Below are 20135 nucleotides of genomic sequence, written 5' to 3' on the forward strand. Positions count from 1 at the left end.
AGTATTAATAGACGTAGTTGCTTTCTTAATAGAGAGAGAATCTTGAGACCACTATTGTTCATTTTATAAATAGTCCTACTGGTGTAACTGAACTTAGGTAATGTGGACGTATAGTTTTTTTCAGTATGTAAAATTTTACCCCAGTGAGAAGTGTGGGCTCCGTCGTAAGTTTGTGAGTAGTGGGGGGGAATGCAGTGGGGAAGCCAGTGGGAATTCTAACAAGGTCCTCTCCTGGGAATGCAGAATATGTAGTAGAAATAAGTTGATAGAGGAGCAGGAGCATAATATCTGTGCCCTTCAGGTGCAGTTACAACACACAAAAGAGAAACTAGATAGGTTGAGGAGGGTAAAGATTGCTGGAGAATGGGAACTGGCAATTGGCAAGAAGGCAGCTAGGAGGAGGAGGTATTCAGACAGTTATACTTTGAGTATATGCAATAGATTTGACCAACTTTCAGAGTTAAGTGGAGAGGAGCCTCTTGTAGCTGTAGGTGTAGGGAACATGCAGCAGTCCTCAGCAGTTAGGAGGCCTAGATCAATTGAAAAGTCTAACAGAAAGAAGAAGGTTCTACTGCTAGGTAGTTCTCACGGTATAGGTGCGGGCCAGCAGCTGCAGGAAGTTTTAGGGAGTGAGTACCAGGTCAACAGCATTGTGAAGCCTACTGCATGGTCATCTCAGGTGACAGACAGGATAGGGGAGTTATGTAGGAATTTTACGAAGGAGGATCAGGTGGTGATAGTGGGTGGAACAGGGAACAGTCTTGATAGGGATAGAGAATATGATGTAGGTGGTGACCTGGTAAAGATAGCTACTCAAACTGCTGACACTAATGTGCATTTCATGCAACTGTTTCAGCATCATGATCAGCCTCATCTTAATGCGGCTGTTAGGCGCTTTAACATGGGGCTGGAGAAAGCACTGATGGCAGAGGGCATGGGTCACATTTCAGTGGTCCCAGTTGAGTCTATCAGTAGATTGGGTTTCGCTAAGCATGGCCTACACCTCAGTAGGTATGGGAAGGGGAGGCTGGCAAAGCTTATAGGTGGCAGTGTAGTGGGAGTACTCATGGAAAAATTCCTGTAGTAGTTGGTGTTAGAGCTGCACCTTTTTTACATTGAAGTCAGATGATAGATACACATGCTTACAGGAAGTCCCTCTAAGGGCTCACCTTCAGAGGACATCATGTTTCCAAGTAGAGAAGAAACTAGCATATTTCATCAAAATATAAGAGGTATTAGAGATGAAGTTAGTGAACCGCTTATAGATGTTGACTTTGAAATTACTGGTATATTGGAGCACCACTTAAATAATTTGACAGTTCAGATCCTTCCTTTACCAGGATACGGATTAGCTGACTGTTTTTCAAGGAGTTCCTTGCAGGGTGGGGGAGTTGTCATGTACGTAAAAAATAGTGTTCCATTTGAGTCCATAGACGTATCACGGCACTGCACTGAACTGAACAGATATCTGATTGTTGTGCAGGGACAGTTGAATTTAGTGAAACTAAACTTCTAATTGTTGTTGTTTATTGGTCCCTTAACTCTGACTTCAGAGCTTTTCAGCTCAAGCTAGAAATGTTTCTTGATTCACTATGTAGGAAATACCAGAAATTAGATATATGTGGTGACTTCAATATAAATTTTGTATACGATGGTGCAAGAAAGCGGATGTTGGTAGGTCTACTAAATTCATATGATCTGATGCAGATTGTGTGCTTTCTAACTAGGGTGCAGGGGAACAGTAGCACAGCCATACACAATATTTTTATTCATTCTTCGTTTCTAGATGGACATTCTGTTAGCAAAAGGGTGAATGGCCTTCTAGCCCATGATGCACAAATTTTAACACCAAAAGGCTTTTATAATCAAACAAATGTCACATATAATTACAAACTAAGTAGGAAAGTTAATCCAACAGCAATAGAGAGTTTTTAAATCTCATCAAGGAATAAGAGTGGCAGAATGTTTATAGTGCCAATAACATAGATGACAAATTTAATGCTTTTCTTCACACATTTCTCATGCTCTTTGAGAGTTGTTTCCATTCTAAATTAAGTACTAGCAGTAAAAGGCAGCCCAGATGGCTGACTAGTGGGATAAGGAAATCATGTAGAACAAACCTGGGATTATATCAAAATGTTAGAAGTAGTCACAATCAAGCTGCAGTAAGCCCATTACATTGTAAGGTGCTTAAAAATATTCTTAGGAAGGCAAAGAGTATGTGGTATGCAAATAGAATAGCTAATTTACAGGATAAAATTAAAACCATATGGTCAGTTGTGAAAGAAGTGTTTGGTCAGCAGCACAAGGTCAATGATATAAAGTCAGTTTGCAGTAAAAATATTTCTGTTACTGATAAATCAGATATATGTACAGTATTTAACAACCATTTTCTGAGCATTGCTGGTGAATTAAATAAAAATTTAGTTTCTACAGGGAATCATATAACTCTCTTGGCAAATGCCTTTCTGAGACTGATGTCTGAAATACTCCTCTGTGATACAGACAAGGTGGAGATTGAGTCAATAATTAAATCACTGAAGACTAAGGACTCTCATGGTTATGATGGAGTGCCTAGCAGAATATTGAAGTACTGTGCTGCACATGTTAGCCCTGTATTTAGCCACATTTGTAATTTTTCCTTTAGGAATGGTTAGTTTCCTGAACAATTAAAGTTCTCAGTAGTAAAGCCACTTCATAAAAAGGGAGAAAGTGATAACGTAGACAATTTTAGACCTATTTCTACGTCACCAGTGTTTGCTAAAGTTATTGAAAATGCTATGTACGTAAGGATCATTGATCACTGTATATCACAGCATTTGCTATCAAATGTACAGTTTGCCTTTATAAGTCGCTTAACAACTGAAAGCGCTCTATTCTCTTTTTCTCTGTGAGGTACTGGATGGTTTAAACAAAAGGTTTCGAACACTAGGCACATTTTTTGATTTAACAAAGGTGTTTGATTATGTTGATCACAAAATATTGCTCCAGAAGCTGGATCATTATGGAATATGTGGAGTAGCTCACAATTGGTTCACCTATTAATTCAGCAACAGGTAGCAAAAGGTCATTATGTACAGTCTTGAGAATGGCTGTGATGTGGGGTCTGAGTGGGGTATAGGTGCCCCAGGGATCAGTGTTGGGGCCACTCCCGTTCCTTATTTATATGGAAGATATGCCTTCTAGTATTATGTGTAACTCTAAAATATTTCTGTTTGCTGAGGACACTAGCTTGGTAGTAAAGGATGCTGTGTGCAACACTAGCTCGGTTTCAAATAGTGCAGTTCATGACATAAGTTCATGGCCTGTAGAAAATAAACTAACACTAAAACACAGTAACACTCCGTTTTTACAGTTTCTAACACACAATTCAACAAAATCTGACATTTTAATTTCACAGAACGGGCATGTGATTAGTGAAACTGAATAGTTCAAATTCCTAGGTGTTCAGATAGATAGTAAGCTGTCGTGGAAAGCCCACATTCAGGATCTTGTTCAAAGACTTAATGCTGCCATTTTTACTATTCGAATTGTATCAGAAGTGAGTGATCGTTCGACATGAAAATTAGTCTACTTTGTTTATTTTCATTTGCTTACGTCATATGGCCCCCCCATGAACCACAGACCTTGCCGTTGGTGGGGAGGCTTGCGTGCCTCAACAATACAGATAGCCACACCGTAGGTGCAACCACAACGGAGGGGTATCTGTTGAGGGCCAGACAAACGTGTGGTTCCTGAAGAGGGGCAGCAGCCTTTTCAGCAGTTGCAGGGGCAACAGTCTGGATGATTGACTGATCTGGCCTTGTAACATTTACCAAAATGGCCTTGCTGTTCTGGTACTACAAACGGCTGAAAGCAAGGGGAAACTACAGCCGTAATTTTTCCCGAGGGCATGCAGCTTTACTGTATGATTAAATGATGATGATGTCCTCTTGGGTAAAATATTTCGGAGGTAAAATAGTCCCCCATTCGGATCTCCAGGCGAGGACTACTCCAGAGGACGTCGTTATCAGGAGAAAGAAATCTGGCGTTCTACCGATCGGAGCGTGGAATGTCAGATCCCTTAATCGGGCAGGTAGGTTAGAAAGTTTAAAAACGGAAATGGATAGGTTAAAGTTAGATATAGTGGGAATTAGTGAAGTTCGGTGGCAGGAGGAACATGACTTTTGGTCAGGGGAATACGAGGTTATAAATGCAAAATCAAATAGGGGTAATGCAGGAGTCGGTTTAATAACGAATAAAAAAAATAGGAGTGCGGGTAAGCTACTACAAACAGCATAGTGAACGCATTATTGTGGCCAAGATAGACACGAAGTCCACGCCTACTACAGTAGTACAAGTTTATATGTCAACTAGCTCTGCAGACGACGAAGGAATTGATGAAGTGTATGATGAGATAAAAGAAATTATTCAGGTAGTGAAGGGAGATGAAAATTTAATAGTCTTGGGCGACTGGAATTCAAGAGTAGGAAAAGGGAGAGAAGGAAACATAGTAGATGAATATGGATTGGGGCTAAGAAATGAAAGAGGAAGCCACCTGGTAGAATTTTGCGCAGAGCATAACTTAATCATAGCTAACACTTGGTTTAAGAAGCATGAAAGAAGGTTGTATACATGGAAGAACCCTGGAGATACTAAAAGGTATCAGATAGATTATATAATGGTAAGACAGAGATTTAGGAACCAGGTTTTAAATTGTAAGACATTTCCAGGGGCAGATGTGGAGTCTGACCACAATCTATTGGTTATGAACTGTAGATTAAAACTGGAGAAACTGCAAAAAGGTGGGAAATTAAGGCGATGGGACCTGGATAAACTGAAAGAACCAGGGGTTGTACAGAGTTTCAGGGAGAGCATAAGGGAACACTTGACAGGAATGGGGGAAAGAAATACAGTAGAAGAAGAATGGGTAGCTTTGAGGGATGAAATAGTGAAGGCAGCAGAGGATCAAATAGGTAAAAAGACGAGGGCTAGTAGAAACCCTTGGGTAACAGAAGAAATAATGAATTTGATTGATGAAAGGAGAAAATATAAAAATGCAGTAAATGAAGCAGGCAAAAAGGAATACAAACGTCTCAAAAATGATATCGACAGGAAGTGCAAAATGGCTAAGCAGGGATGGCTAGAGGATAAATGTAAGGATGTAGAGGGTTATCTCACTAGGGGTAAGATAGATACTGCCTACAGGAAAATTAAAGAGACCTTTGGAGAAAGGAGAACCACTTGCATGAATATCAAGAGCTTTGATGGAAACCCAGTTCTAAGCAAAGAAGGGAAAGCGGAAAGGTTGAAGGAGTGTATAGAGGGTCTATACAAGGGTGATGTACTTGAGGACAATATTATGGAAATGGAAGAGGATGTAGATGAAGATGAAATGGGAGATACGATTTTGCCTGAAGAGTTTGACAGAGCACTGAAAGACCTAAGTCAAAACAAGGCCCCCGGAGTAGACAACATTCCATTAGAATTACTGAGAGTCTTGGGACAGCCAGTCCTGACAAAACTCTACCATCTGGTGAACAAGAGGTATGAGACAGGCGAAATACCCTTAGACTTCAAGAAGAATATAATAATCCCATTCCCAAAGAAAGCAGGTGTTGACAGATGTGAAAATTACCGAACTATCAGTTTAATAAGTCACAGCTGCAAAATACTAACGCAAATTCTTTACAGACGAATACAAAAACTGGTAGAAGCCGACCTCGGGGAAGATCAGTTTGGGTTCCGTAGAAATGTTGGAACACGTGAGGCAATACTGACCTTATGACTTATCTTAGAAAAAAGATTAAGGAAAGGCAAACCTACGTTTCTAGCATTTGTAGACTTAGAGAAAGCTTTTGACAATGTTGATTGGAATACTCTCTTTCAAATTCTGAAGATGGCAGGGGTAAAATACAGGGAGCGAAAGGCTATTTACAATTTGTACAGAAAGCAGATGGCAGTCATAAGAGTCGAGGGGTATGAAAGGGAAGCAGTGGTTGGGAAGAGAGTGAGACAGGGTTGTAGCCTATCCCTGGTGTTATTCAATCTGTATATTGAGCAAGCAGTAAAAGAAAAATTCAGAGTGGGTATTAAAATCCATGGAGAAGAAATAAAAACTTTGAGGTTCAGCAGTGACATTGTAATTCTGTCAGAGACAGCAAAGTACTTGGAAGAGCAGTTGAAAGGAATGGACAGTGTCTTGAAAGGAGGGTATAAGATGAACATCAACAAAAGCAAAACAAGGATCATGGAATGTAGTCGAATTCAGTCGGGTGATGCTGAGGGAATTAGATTAGGAAATGAGACACTTAAAGTAGTAAAGGAGTTTTGCTATTTGGGGAGCAAAATAACTGATGATGGTCGAAGTAGAGAGGATATAAAATGTAGACTGGCAATGGCAAGAAAAGCGTTTCTGAAGAAGAAAAATTTGTTAACATCGAGTATAGATTTAAATGCCAGGAAGTCGTTTCTGAAAGTATTTGCATGGAGTGTAGCCATGTATGGAAGGGAAACGTGGATGATAAATAGCTTAGACAAGAAGAGAATAGAAGCTTTCGAAATGTGGTGCTACAGAAGAATGCTGAAGATTAGATGGGTTGATCACATAACTAATGAGGAGGTATTGAATAGAATTGGGGAGAAGAGAAGCTTGTGGCACAACTTGACTAGAAGAAGGGATCGGTTGGTAGGACATGTTCTGAGACATCGACGGATCACCAATTTAGTATTGGAGGGCAGCGTGGAGGGTAAAAATCATAGAGGGAGACCAAGAGATGAATACACTAAGCAGATTCAGAAGGATGTAGGTTGCAGTAAGTACTGGGAGATGAAGAAGCTTGCACAGGATAGAGTAGCATGGAGAGCTGCATCAAACCAGTCTCAGGACTGAAGACCACAACAACAACAACATGCCATATGGTATTATATTTTGGGGTAACTCTTTCCATTCTAAAAGGATATTTATGGAACAGAAACGGGCAGTAAGTGGTTTAAATTCGCGAACCTCTTGTCGACCCCTGTTCACAAGTCTGGGTGTTTTGACATTGGCCTCTCAATGTATATATTCCTTACTGTTGTTTCTTGTTAACAATATTAGCTTATTACCAAGAATAAGCAGCTTTCACTCAGTGAATACTCGGCAGAAATCAAACCTGCATTTGGATTGGACTTCCTTGTGCAGAAAGGTGTACAGTGTACTGCTGCATCCATTTTCAATAAGCTACCACTAGAATTCAAAAATCTTAGCAGTAACACACTTTCAAATCAAAACTCAAGAGTTTCCTTATGGGTCACTCCTTCTATTCTGTCAAGCAGTTCCTTGAAAAATGAAGCTCATTCTTGTTGTATTGTCGATTGTGTTTACTTAAACTTATTGCCTGATTTTTTTCTCGGGTCCACAAACATTTTATTTTTATCTGTTATTGCTTTTATGTTGCAATTTCATGTACTGACTCGTTCCATAACCTCGGAGATTTGATTTTCAATTTGGTCCTACGTAATTTTGACGTGTAAATACAAGGTGTACAACTTTGCTTCTGCAGTTTGCCAATAGATGGCAACAATGGTAAGTAGTGGCCGAAAGAAACAGATCGCAGACATCAGGCAGTTAGCTTGGACCTCGGTCAACATAACATCATTCAAACATTAGTCGATTTGTGTCTGCATCATAAAGTTATTCTTGATTGAAAATGTCAGGTTACGAACCTAACTCTTGTCATTTGCGGGAGGTGTTACTGCTTTGTTTCAATGTGAAGAAAACAGCAGCTGAGTCTCATAGAATGCTCGAGGACACTATTGATGAGAGAATGTGTCATGAGTGTTTCAACACTTCAAGAATGGTGATTTTAATATCATAGACTGGCATAGTGGTGGAAGAGAGAATGTTTTTGAAGATGCAGAATTGGAGACACTGCCGAGTGAAGACTCGTGTCAAACTCAAGAAGAATTGCCACAATTAGTGGGAGTGACACAGCATGCCATTCCAAACATCTCAAGGCTATGGGCATGATTCAGAAAGAAGGAACTTGGGTCCCGTGTATGCTGAAACCAAAAGACGTTGAACGGCATTTGTGTGTTTGTGAACAGTTGCTTCAGAGGCAAAAACGGAAGGGATTTCTGCATTGCATTGTGACCAGGGACAAAAAATGGGTTCATTACAATAACCCTAAATGAAAAAAATCACGGGGATGTCCTAGCCATGCTTCCACATTGACAGCCAAACCAAATATTAACAGCTCCAATATCATGCTCTGCATTTGTTGGGACCAGCTCGGCGTTGTGTACTATGAGGTATTAAAACCAAGTGAAACAATTACAGGTGCTCGATATTGAATACAATTAATGCATTTGAACAGAGCATTAAAAGACAAATGGCCACAATACAATGAGACGCACGATAAAGTGATTTTGCAGCATGACAATGCTCGAGCCCATGTTGCAAAAGAGGTCAAAATGTACTTTGAAACGTTAAAATGGTAAGTCCTACCCACCCGTCTGTATTCTCCAGACATTGCTCGCTCCGACTGTCACCTGTTTAGATCAATGGCGCATGGCCTGGCTGACCAACACTTCTGATCTCATTACGAAGTCACAACTTGGATCGATTTGTGGATCACTTCGAAAGATGAACAATTTTTTCGACGCGGGATTCATGCACTGCTCGAAAGACGGGAGAAAGTAGTGGCCAGCAATGAAAAATACTTTGAATGATACACATTAAACCAATTTGTTTCATTAAAGCCTCAAATATTGGGGAAAAATCAGTGGAAGCAAAGTTGTATACCTTACAAATAAATAAAAAACACAGTCATGTTGATAACATTTTTATGTGTAACACTGCAAAGTGATATGAAATTGAATGAACACCTAAGGTTGGTAATAGGGATGGCAAATGGTCAACTTCAGTTTACTGGGAAAAATCAAGGAACAGAAACAACAAAGAACACTTATGCCACACATTCTTATGCACTCCTCGAGTGTCTGGGATCTCCATCAGGTTCGATTAAAGGAAAACATCGAAGCAATTCAGAGATGTCCTATTACTGACAGGTCTGTTCAACAAGCGAGTACTACAGGAATGCTTCATATAGGCCTACTCAAACAGAATCCCCAACAGAGAAGACAACATTCTTTTTACAAAAACACTATTGAATGAGCCTAGAAATCTGCCATTTACAACAGACTGCAAAGAATGACACTACTGCCAACACAGTACATCTAGTGTTTGAACTGCAAAAACAAGATACGAGAAATTAGTAGCCATATGAAGGTACTGGGTGGTTATAGTTGAACTTTCCCTATTTAACATGTCATAAAATGGAAATTAATTACCATACGAAGACCAAACTTGGTAGCACTAATGAAACAGACATGGGGAAGAGCAATAATGCAGCATCAATTCAACTGACACACTTTTAATGTGCTGACACGGTACATCACATCATTACATACTGGTACCATTACTGCTACAAACGGGGCTCATTATGGTGCCCATCAGTGTCCAGAAGAGACTGAAAGCACAGGACTGCATTATGCACAGCTGAATGAAGCATTTCTGTTAGTGTGCTGGCTATCTCTCTTAATATACTGCACTTCAAATCAGTACATGTGTAATGACACCCTAGTAAACCCTGTCCTTCAGGTAGCCCCACAACCAGTAATCACAACGAGTGAGGGAGATGGTTGATACTTTGATCATTCCCAAATGTGGTTCGGAATAGCAGATGAACTTCACAAGTGATACTCGATGGGGGCCCATCTTGCACGATAACTGTTGAGTTCAATGCACCTATCTCCTGTAGGGTGGGTATGACATGCTGGTGAAGCATATCGCAGTAATGTTGACCAGACACACTGCGCGGCTTTGGTCCTTGAGGCACCAACCTGCTCAAAAAAGAATGAGCCAATGATGAATGTAGCCAAGAAGCCACGCCACACGGTGACACATTCATCACATGCAGTGATTGGAAGTGAAGATATCCACACTCGGCAATTTTGTGTGATTACCTCACCCATCAGATAAAAATGAGCTTTGTCCGTCCATAGGACGGTCAAGGACCAGCCCTCGTCAACTTCAATCCTCACGAGAAAGTGCAGCGCAAAGTCAACACGTCATGCATCCTGTGGTGCATGCTGCTGTACGATATGGATCTTGTATGCATAGAGTTTAAGAACAGTTCAAAGCACCTTCTGTGCAGTGGATCGCAGGATGTTCAACTCTCATGACACTGCTCACGCACTGCCTGTCGATCAGGAATTGCGCGAAGCACTGTCTGCCTTAGCAACAGCGATTTCATCACCACCTGTGGTGCAACCGGTCAATGGCCTCTCCCCCATAGCGATGCCCAGTTCTCCAGTTTATTTGAACTACTTCATCATGCTCCGCACCACAGGTGGAGAAAGGGGACGATATTTTGTATAGAGGAGAAAGAATACAACAGAAATCATTTCGTTATATCTATATTTTTGATGTCATTTTTCAAACAAAAGCCCATCAGACACTAAACAATTACTTCTAATATATTACACGCTCTTAAAGGCAAGGAATTTAAATATTAGTCCTGTCGTATCGAAATTTCTCCGTCGATAGCTTTCGGAAATGTTGAAAGTATTTAGAAGTATTATCACTGAACTGTTTTACAACGTGCGGCTTACTTGGTTCCACCTTTCACTGTTGTTTGTTCAATAAAAATGTCACAACGAATGTAAAATGACACGACTTACCATTCGTCTATCAAGAACTCCATACTGGACGGGTGTCCTCTGGGGATCCTGGCTGTATAGGTTCTTCGCCACAACATGCAAATGAGCTTGTTGCTCAATCTGATGACAACTGTCTACACCGAAGGAGACATGAGATCTGCAGAGTTCATTATATCACAAATTACTAGTGGTACTCACGCAGTGAGTCAATCATTATCTCATCCACACACACAGGGAAGTAATAATTACAGTTGAGAGGCAGAACTTAAGTAACAAAACATTTCTTGCATATTTCAAAACATGAACTTTAAATAACCAAATACCGTATAGCAAACAAGAATACTTGAAATTTCTCACATTTTTCGTGCCAAATTTGTCTCGCGGTATTGTTCTTTAACCATGTTGTGACAAAATGTAAAACACAGGTACCACGCTACATTAACTCCGTTCTCTCAAACGTTGTTGACATTGACAGCACACGTGCAACAACAAATCAAAGAACATCGTCCGTGAAGACAGTACACAATTCAGTTAGTGACCACTAGTAGAAATAATATCTTTTAAATTGGAACAAGCCAACAACCGACGGTCAAGAGCATTGTTCAGTTACCTCGTTCGTGATCTTTAAACTCGCTGTTTTAGTTAGGAAGAACGGAAATAACAAGGGGTCTAGCAACATCTCCACCACTCAGTCTGAGCTGTAACCAAGTGATCAATGATAGTCAGAAATTGAAACCCAATCGAAAAGCTCTGTATTTCATCCTCGTGCAGGATTAATGTTGTTTTTGGCGCGTTGAGGATTTATCACAAACAAGTCACGCTTAGTAAGATTCCTTATAATTACATGTCAATTAACGACGTATCGGCGGTAATCAGGAGATACGAATAAAAACTGTAGTTACATTAACTCGCTATTCTGCGTGGCCGTCCAGTTAGAGGCGCTAAAAGTTACAGAGGAGAGGTGATGGGTTAGCGCCCTGCTGTATTCTAATCTTTTTCCTTTTTCGAGTTTTTAACAGATTTTGGGACCATCAATGGTATTTGCATTTTCTTATCACACATATTTGGCAGTTTTTTCCGAATGTGTCCTGAATTCTGTAGATACGTGCCTTAATTAAAGTACTTTTACATGGGCCACAAAAAATGCATATTGCCAACAACATATCCAACAATGTCGTACGGCAATTTTGCAGAAACACGTACAACATTATGGCCACTATTGTATGGTACTCTTTGTGGCAATACTTGCTCAACCAGAAGTGTTTTCAAGTGTTCACGCTATTACCACAAAATAGACGAGCAAGAGCTAGTAGAAGTCAGTGTGGCTCTATTACTTCCACATTACACAAGGAATCAAGTTAGAAAGAATAAGAAAATTCGGACATAGTGGATGCTGCATTCTTTTTTAAGTAAGCGAAATGATTCAGAAAATTTAACTAGGGAACTGCCTGTTCCAGAATTTTACCTTAATGTTAGAACATGGTTTCGAGCATCTCATACAAGCAATTGTTCGAGAACAGCTAAAACCGATACAAATATAAGAGGTGTAAACCAGCAACATCTCGAATGGCAATTACCTTTCAGTTTTTAGCTACTGGCGATTTGCACAGACGTTATATGTACCTCTTCAAGGAAAGATGTAATGAATTTTGGTCCAAACAAACGATTTTTCAAAAATATTATTTTATTGATCTGCACAGTTTGATCTATGTTGTGTTAGAATTTTATCTAGATAGCAGCTTTAGAAATGCCTTTAAATCGTTAAAGTGATTAAATCTGCACTGGCGGCCACTCCCACCTTTCCCAACATTTGCAAAAGTTCTTGCTTCAGCGGAATTTTCGTCAGTGTGAAGGGTATTTTCTTTCGATATCTATGGCTGACACCTATATAATTGGCTGACATCTACATCTTTGCCTAAAAACTTTATGCATGTGGTTTATTTACAGTATTTTGACAATACTAACACATATTAGTAGGTGGTAGGTTGAATTCGCAAACCTTTACATGGAAGTCAAGATTTATGTATAATGGGTGGTGGAAAAACTCTATTTAGGTAACGGGGCTTTGATGGAAAGCGGCTTACCAACAAAAAAGAGGAAACAGCTCGAAATCAAGAACAGTAGCTCTCAGCTTCAGCATCGAAACTTTGGACAGGAGAATTGTACAGGTGCGTGAATGATGTTGATATGGATTCCACTGGACTCAGACTTACTGATTTAGAGCTTCTCTGCAGGCTATAAACTTTTCATCTTCATGTGTTAGCTGTAAAAATACGGACTGCGTGCTTGTGGTTGAAAAAAGAAGATTGGCAATAGCTTCTGATTTTAAATTAATCTGTAACTATGTGGCTATGAATTTTCATTTTCCTCCTCCAAAAGAACTGACACTGGTATCTATGAAACCAATTTTGGGATGGCATATACTCTGAGATGCTTGGACAGGGCAGGGAAGGAGGTAATTTACTGAGTCATTTTCTGAACACACCTCCACAATGTGCAAGGTTTGAAAAAATAAATAAAGGATTGCCGTTTGCTGTATGCGATACTGTCAAAGTTTCTATGAAGAAAGTAGTGGAGGAATTGGTGGAAATAAACCAAAAAGAAATAGATCCCGGGGTTGATATTCATGACAGTGAATCTCCTACAAATGCTGCTGACCTGTGTGTGTCTGTAGATGGGACCTGGAGAATAAGGGTCACACATCTCCATATGGAGTTGCATCTGTTATTGGTATTGACTCAGCTAAAGTTTTAGATGTAGAAATTATGTCTAAATACTGCCACGAGTGTGCTACAAGGCAAATGTCCAATAATAAAGACAGTGAGAAACTGGGAAGAAAAGCAAAAGAAAATTGTAGTGGCTCAAGTGGGGGCATGGAGGCTACTGTAGTTGTGAGGACGTGGTCCAGATCTGAGGACCAGTATAGTGTTAGATATGCTAAATACCTAGGTGATGGGCACTTCTTTTCCTTCAAAGCTGTAACAGATCAAAATCCGAATAATACAACAATAAGTTGGAATGTTTTGGCCACATTCTAAAGAGGCTTGGTGGTATGCTTCGTCGCATGCTGCAACAGAAGAAAGGTGAAGTACTTGAGGATGGAAAACCACTAGGAGGAAAATGCAGGCTTACTCTGAAAGAAATTTATTCTCTTCATTTATTTTATGGGGGAGCTATTAGGAAAACACACATAATTTAGAGGCAATGAGGCGTGCTGTGTGAGCTATTTTTTTCCACAATCTACCCACTGACCAAACACCAATGAACAATCTGTGTCCAAAAGATGATTGGTGTAAGTTCAACAACAGAAATTAGATGTATTCACTTAAACACTCATTACCAGAACCTGTTACGAATGCATTTAAGCCCACATTCAGGTTTCTTACAAACCCTGATTTATTGAGGAAGTGTCTTCAAGGAAGACGCAAAATGCAAATGAAAGCCTCAATAATTTGATTTGGATTAGATGCAGTGCTCAAAAAGGACATTCTGTAGACTTGAAGAGCTCAAAATAGGTGTCTACGACGCAGTTTTATGTTACAATAACGGAAATAATTGCAGAATTGAAGTGCTGAAGAAAGTTGGTATAGATCCTGGTGTGTTTACAACAAAATCATTTTACACCATCGACGAGAGCAGGGTGACGAAAACTAACAGATCAGTCTCTTACTTGCAAATACAGGCCAGCCAGTTTTGAAGAAGAGAGAAGAGAAAACTGGAGAATGAGGAGTAACAGTATGGAGGATTTTAAAAATTGAGGTAAGTTTATTTCATGTAGAAGCAAGGGAAGAAAATCTTTGAACCTCATTTTCTCTGTTTTACATTTTTTACCTTATTGGAAGCCTTTTCTCACAAAATTATATGCGCTAATGCTATGAAATTTTCAGGAATTGTTCGGAACATGCTGCTGTCTCCCTGGAACTAAAAAATTCGAGATCCTGCAATTATATTCTGATTTTTAGATGATTGCATGTAGAAAAAAGTTAATTTTGGATGTGCAAAATTAAAAACTCTGTTGATGATACAATTTGTACAATAAATTAGTAACTGTAGTTCAGTGGTCTTATACCTTCTCAGAACACTACAATAAATTTTTCAGATTAATTGCATGATTAGAATTTGTGAGTTTTGGCTTTTTATAAAGAAGACAATAAGAAAATTAAAAGTTCACATTTCTGGTTAAAATATTGATTCTGCATATTTTATTATATTTTACCGTTAAAACACAACTCTTTTGCTTTGCACATGCAAAATTTTAGATTTGGACATGAATAAATATGGCTATAATGATTTTTTAAATAAATGTTTACATTTTCCGTTACATTCCCCTTAAAGTTCGTTATTCATCAACAATCTCATGGTACCAGAAGTAAGCCAGCCTCAGTGGCCGAGAGGTTCTAGGTGCTTCAGTCTGGAACCGCACGAACACTAAGGCCACAGGCTTGAATCCTGCCTTAGGCATGGATGTGTGTGATGTTCTTAGGTTAGTTAGGTTTAAGGGGACTGATGACCTCAGATGTTAAGTCCCATAGTGCTCAGAGGTGTTTGAATCATTTAACAAAAGTAAACAATGCTTTGACTGAAAGATTTCATTGTGGTTGTGGTTGTTGTTGTGGTCTTCAGCCCAGAGATTGGTTTGATGCATCTCTCCATGCTACTCTATCCTGTGCAAGATTCTTCATCTCCCAGTACCTACTGCAACCTACATCCTACTGAATCTGCTTAGTGTATTCACGCCTTGATCTCCCTCTACAATTATTACCCTCTACGCTACCCTCCAGTACTAAATTGGTGATCCCTTGATGCCTCAGAACATGTCCTACCAAGCGATCCTGTCTTCTAGTCAAGTTTGCCACAGATTTCTCTTCTCTCCAGTTCTGTTCAATACCTCCTCATTAGTTATGTTATCTACCCATCATACATCATTAAAGGAGGTTTGAAAAAGAATATAATTTTTATTATTATTTTATTTTTGTTAATCGACACACAACAGTTTATATGCCTAATTCCTACTTCATGTATCAGTACGTCCAGAGACAGTATGAAATTCATTCCATCAAATGCAAACCATGTCAATGAAAAATCACCTGCGCTTTCGAGCTTCCTATGCCACTTTTTTGCCTCGCATTTAGCATAAGTTTGAAGACTTCGGATTTTTTTTGTACGCTTCATCAAGTGTGATTATGAGATCATTGGCAACAGTTTGCCAAATGTTTTTACAGACTACGTTCTTTGTATACATTAATTTCAGCTTAGTATAGCTCTGACTCTCGATGAATTGCATTTATAAAATTCATAGTTCTCTTGTTTGTCCACTTCTTTATTACTGCACACAACAATCTATATCCATATCTGTACATAGATGTGTATTGTTTTCTCTCATACACTTCACTCTAACGTTATTCGTGACAGAAGCAGGAAACAAGAACAGGAGAGAACCATTTACAGACAAGGAGAGATATACATACTGCCCCACAATACGAAATATTTTCCGCCTTTGGTGGACAGCATCGGCAAATCCTTAGCATTACATCGGCAACTATTGACAACATTCCACATCAGCAATATTGTCCAGCCATACCGCAAAACTGCCATCAACTGTAGTCACATTGCAGCAAAATTGATGTCAACGCTATTGTGGCCAAATATAGCCGTAAAATATTCCCACCTAAACGAAAAAACAGTTAAAATTTCGTGGAGTGAAACGAGCAGCCATAATGTTTATATTCCTCACCTGACACAAATACCTGAGTGTTTGTTCCTGAATATAACGCGGTATCAGGGAGTGTTACTAGGCAGGAACCTAAGACTACTGCTTAAATTGAACTTGCTACGAGCTTCAATCCAGCAAAAACAAAGCGAGCATACAAAACACATGTAACTCAGTTTACAAAATTAATCCTGTATACCAGTGAAACAGCGCTTTTTGACTGGTATTCCAAAACTCATATTTCTTTGGAGCCCGTTTTATTTATTCATTTATTGGACATATGCATTGCCAAGCAATATTTTAATACTTTTTTTCGAAATGAAGAAGCTGTGCAGCGCCAACGGTTTCTGGGACTCGATCTTCAAAAACGCAGTGGAGATACGTCTGCACAACAATTTACTAAATAGAGACAGCGGTTTTCAGATCACTGCAGCGTGGAATCCCGCGATTGACAAAATACGTCAGGAACTCTTCGATCTGAAGGCAGTGGGGTCCCCAGACAGATTGGATAGCCAACGGGTCTCGACTCCGGGCGCGCCGCGGCCCCCCATCACCACCAACGCGGTACCCTCTTCCAGAGGAACGTGATTGACTGGCCTACAGAAGCGGAAGACAACCAAGCAGCTATATAGATATGCAGAACACAGCATCCCGAGGCAAACTTGTAATAGGGGGAGACTTCAATGCCAAATACCCAGATTGGAATTCTAGAGTAACCTCCAGAGCAGGTGCCAAACTGCAACAACTAGCGCGCACCCACCACTTCGAAACATGGGGTCCAGTCGAGCCCACACATTTTCCGAACAACGGAAGCAGGCCCGATGTGTTAGACATAGCTCTCACTAGGAGGATCGCAGGGTTTGTGTCCGCAAGGACAATCAACAGAATGTCCTCCGACCACAACCCAGCGATTCTAGAGGTCGACATGGGCGAATGGGTGGCACTCCCACGGTACCAGACGTCTTACAAACGTACAGACTGAGAGCGATACCGAGAAACTGTCGCCTCTGATATCGCTCGCGTTCTGCCACCTACTGCCGAAACAGTAGAACAAGCGCTACAAGACCTAACGGGTACCATCTTGCAGGCAGCGGAAAAAGCCACCCTCCCCACCTCCTCCCCCCCCCCCCCCCGCAGAGGTACGGGCCACCCCCGCAAATACACCTCCCAGAACACTTGCTAGCTCAAATTCGACATAAGAACAGAGTGGCAAAAGAGTGATCACCAGAAATCAGGCCACCAGGAGGCTACTCAATAGTCTACAGAGAGAGCTGAAGGCAGCGCTCAATGAGCACAGAAACCAGGAATGGCAAAACCGCCTCACAGCTCTCAAAGTAGACGATCACACACTATGGCAAGCAAACAAGCAATTCACAAAAAGACGAGCTAGGATGTCGCCACTGCACAGCGAGTGGGGTCTGGCCTACAGCCATGCTGAAAAGGCCAACGCCCTTGACTACTCCTTCCAGAAGCAGTTTCAGCCTGTAGAACCCCAGAATGAAGAACATGAAGAGGTAGTCCGTCGTCAACTGGCTGTCTTCCTCAATACTGAGGAGGACCCTGAGGACGACAAACTTTTCACCCCCGAATACGTGGCAAAAGTAATTAGATCCCTCCCCACAAAAAGGCACCAGGACATGACAGTGTCACCAATCATCTAGTTAAAAGCCTCCCACCCTTGGCGATCACACACCTCGCTAACGTCTTCAACGAGATCACTCGTTCCCGCGAGGTCCCAGCTTGCTGGAAACACACGGAGGTGGTTGCGATACACAAACCAGAGAAAGACCCTCTATATCCGCAGCACTACAGGGGGATTAGCCTCTTTCCAGCTCTCAGCAAGATCTCTGGGCGCCTCCTCCTAGTACCCATACAGGAACATATCACCAGAGAGGAACTTCTGCCGGATTTCCAATTCGGATTCCAGCAAAACCACTCTGCCCCACAACAGATCATGAGAGTGATTAAAGCAGTCGCAGAGGGCTTCAACCACAGAGGCTACTGTGGGATAGTGCTATTAGACATAGCCAAAGCCTTTGACTCAATATGGCATGGAGGACTACTCTACACACACAGGGGTTCCGTGGGACCATAGTTAAGCAGATCAAAAGCTATCTCACGGATGTAACTTTCTCTATCAAAGGAGAAACTGCCACTTCCACCAAAAGGCGTATTTGTGCTGGGGCGCCACAGGGATCGGTCCTGGGTCCGTTTTGTATAGTCTGTTCACTGCGGACACACCAACGCCCCCCATGGTGCACACTGCACAGTACACAGATGACACAGTCTTTTACACAAGAAATGCGAACAAGGACCTGGTCATCCGTAAGCTACAAAGGGTTTTAGATGACAGAGAAACTTGGGCCTATCACAGGCACATCACTATCAACTCAGATAAGACGCAGGCTATGCTGATCACCCGGGGGCTTGGAAGGCATAGACCTCCTGAAGCCCCCCCCCCCCCCTTCACCTTCACCTAAATGGAACTCAACTCCCCTGGCGCAGAGCCACCTTGGCGTAACCTTGGACTCTCGTCTTACGTGGAAACCCCACATAGACAAGGTCCACAGGATGGTCTGTGCCAGGATGTCCATCCTATACATTGTCCTCAACCCAACCAGCTCCCTTCCCTGCTCTGTAGGAGTGAATGTTTATCAGGCCAATAATGGAATATGCATGCCCTGTCTGGGGATACGTGGCGAAGCAGCACCTGGAAAAACTCCAGAGGCTGCAGAACCACGCCCTCAGGAGAGCATTGCATCTACCCCTCAGATTCCCTACCGATGATCTGCACACCACGGCTGAAATCCCACTCCTGAGAGAGCGTTTCCAAGATCTGGCAAGGGCCTTCTATGAAATCTCTTCCAGATCAGGAAATGTCCTCATCCACTCCTCAGGTCGGTATGACATGTCCCGTGACAAGCACAAACGCCCAATAACGATCTTTGACGACTAAGTCGAAGAGAAAATCCCTATATCCAATTCCTGATCCTCGTCCCTCCCCCATAATATAAATCATTTCGCCAACCTCAGGCATGTACCAAACACACACAGAACAATCATCACATCTCACAGACACCCAAAAATTACAGAAATAACCACACACGCAAGTACACAGTGGAGTAAAAGCAGAAAGGCTACAAACTCCCCTACACACTTCCTCAAAGAGGGGAAAGTATTAATTTAGAGTGACAGCATCCCGACACTTTGCCAGAAGATGATGGGTATGAAACTCATCGAAATGTTGCGACAAGACGACATCACCACTCGGCTGATAACCCGAGAAGAATTCATCATTGGAATAGGCCAAGAAAGACAGCAATCACATAAAGCTGCCATGTGTTCCTTGGAGTTGAGGAATTGAACATCCAGACATCCTTCATTGCACAATGGTCATATAAAATTCTATTCAATATCCATATGTTTCAGTTGTTTATGTTCACATTTTTGTAATAGGTGTAGGTATGAATTTTGGAATTTTCGTAAACACTTTAAATTCTTCAGGAAGTTTCTTCAGCTGCATAGTTTCTGCTATAGATGTAATCAAAGTAACGTATTCTGCTTTTGTTGAAGACAGTCCCACCAGGTCCAGCTTGGAATGTCCTTTCAGTGTAGTACATTGTCTGAGTGATGGTTGTGCATGGGGTCCCCCTTTGCGTTTTTGACAAATTACCCATGTTCCTGTCCGTTCCTTTCAATCTGTCTTGACATTTGGCCCTATGAAACGATCTCTAACGAGACT

The 20135-nt window shown here is 41.1% G+C and overlaps 1 protein-coding gene across 1 annotated transcript in view; it reads right to left on the reverse strand.

Moving 5' to 3' along the window:
- LOC124606789 (DNA-directed RNA polymerase III subunit RPC1) overlaps positions 1 to 11173 on the reverse strand; it is a 230844-nt gene extending 219671 nt beyond the window's left edge. The window contains exons 1-2 of the mRNA XM_047138858.1: positions 11041 to 11173; positions 10705 to 10840 (exon numbers count right to left, since the gene is read on the reverse strand). Of these exons, the coding sequence (XP_046994814.1) occupies positions 10705 to 10840; positions 11041 to 11084 (180 nt within the window). The 5' untranslated portion in view covers positions 11085 to 11173. The remainder of the gene's footprint in view (positions 1 to 10704; positions 10841 to 11040) is intronic.
- Between the last annotated feature and the right edge of the window lie 8962 nt (positions 11174 to 20135).

Source organism: Schistocerca americana, chromosome 1 (assembly GCF_021461395.2).
Source record: "Schistocerca americana isolate TAMUIC-IGC-003095 chromosome 1, iqSchAmer2.1, whole genome shotgun sequence".
Taxonomy (NCBI): domain Eukaryota; kingdom Metazoa; phylum Arthropoda; class Insecta; order Orthoptera; family Acrididae; genus Schistocerca; species Schistocerca americana.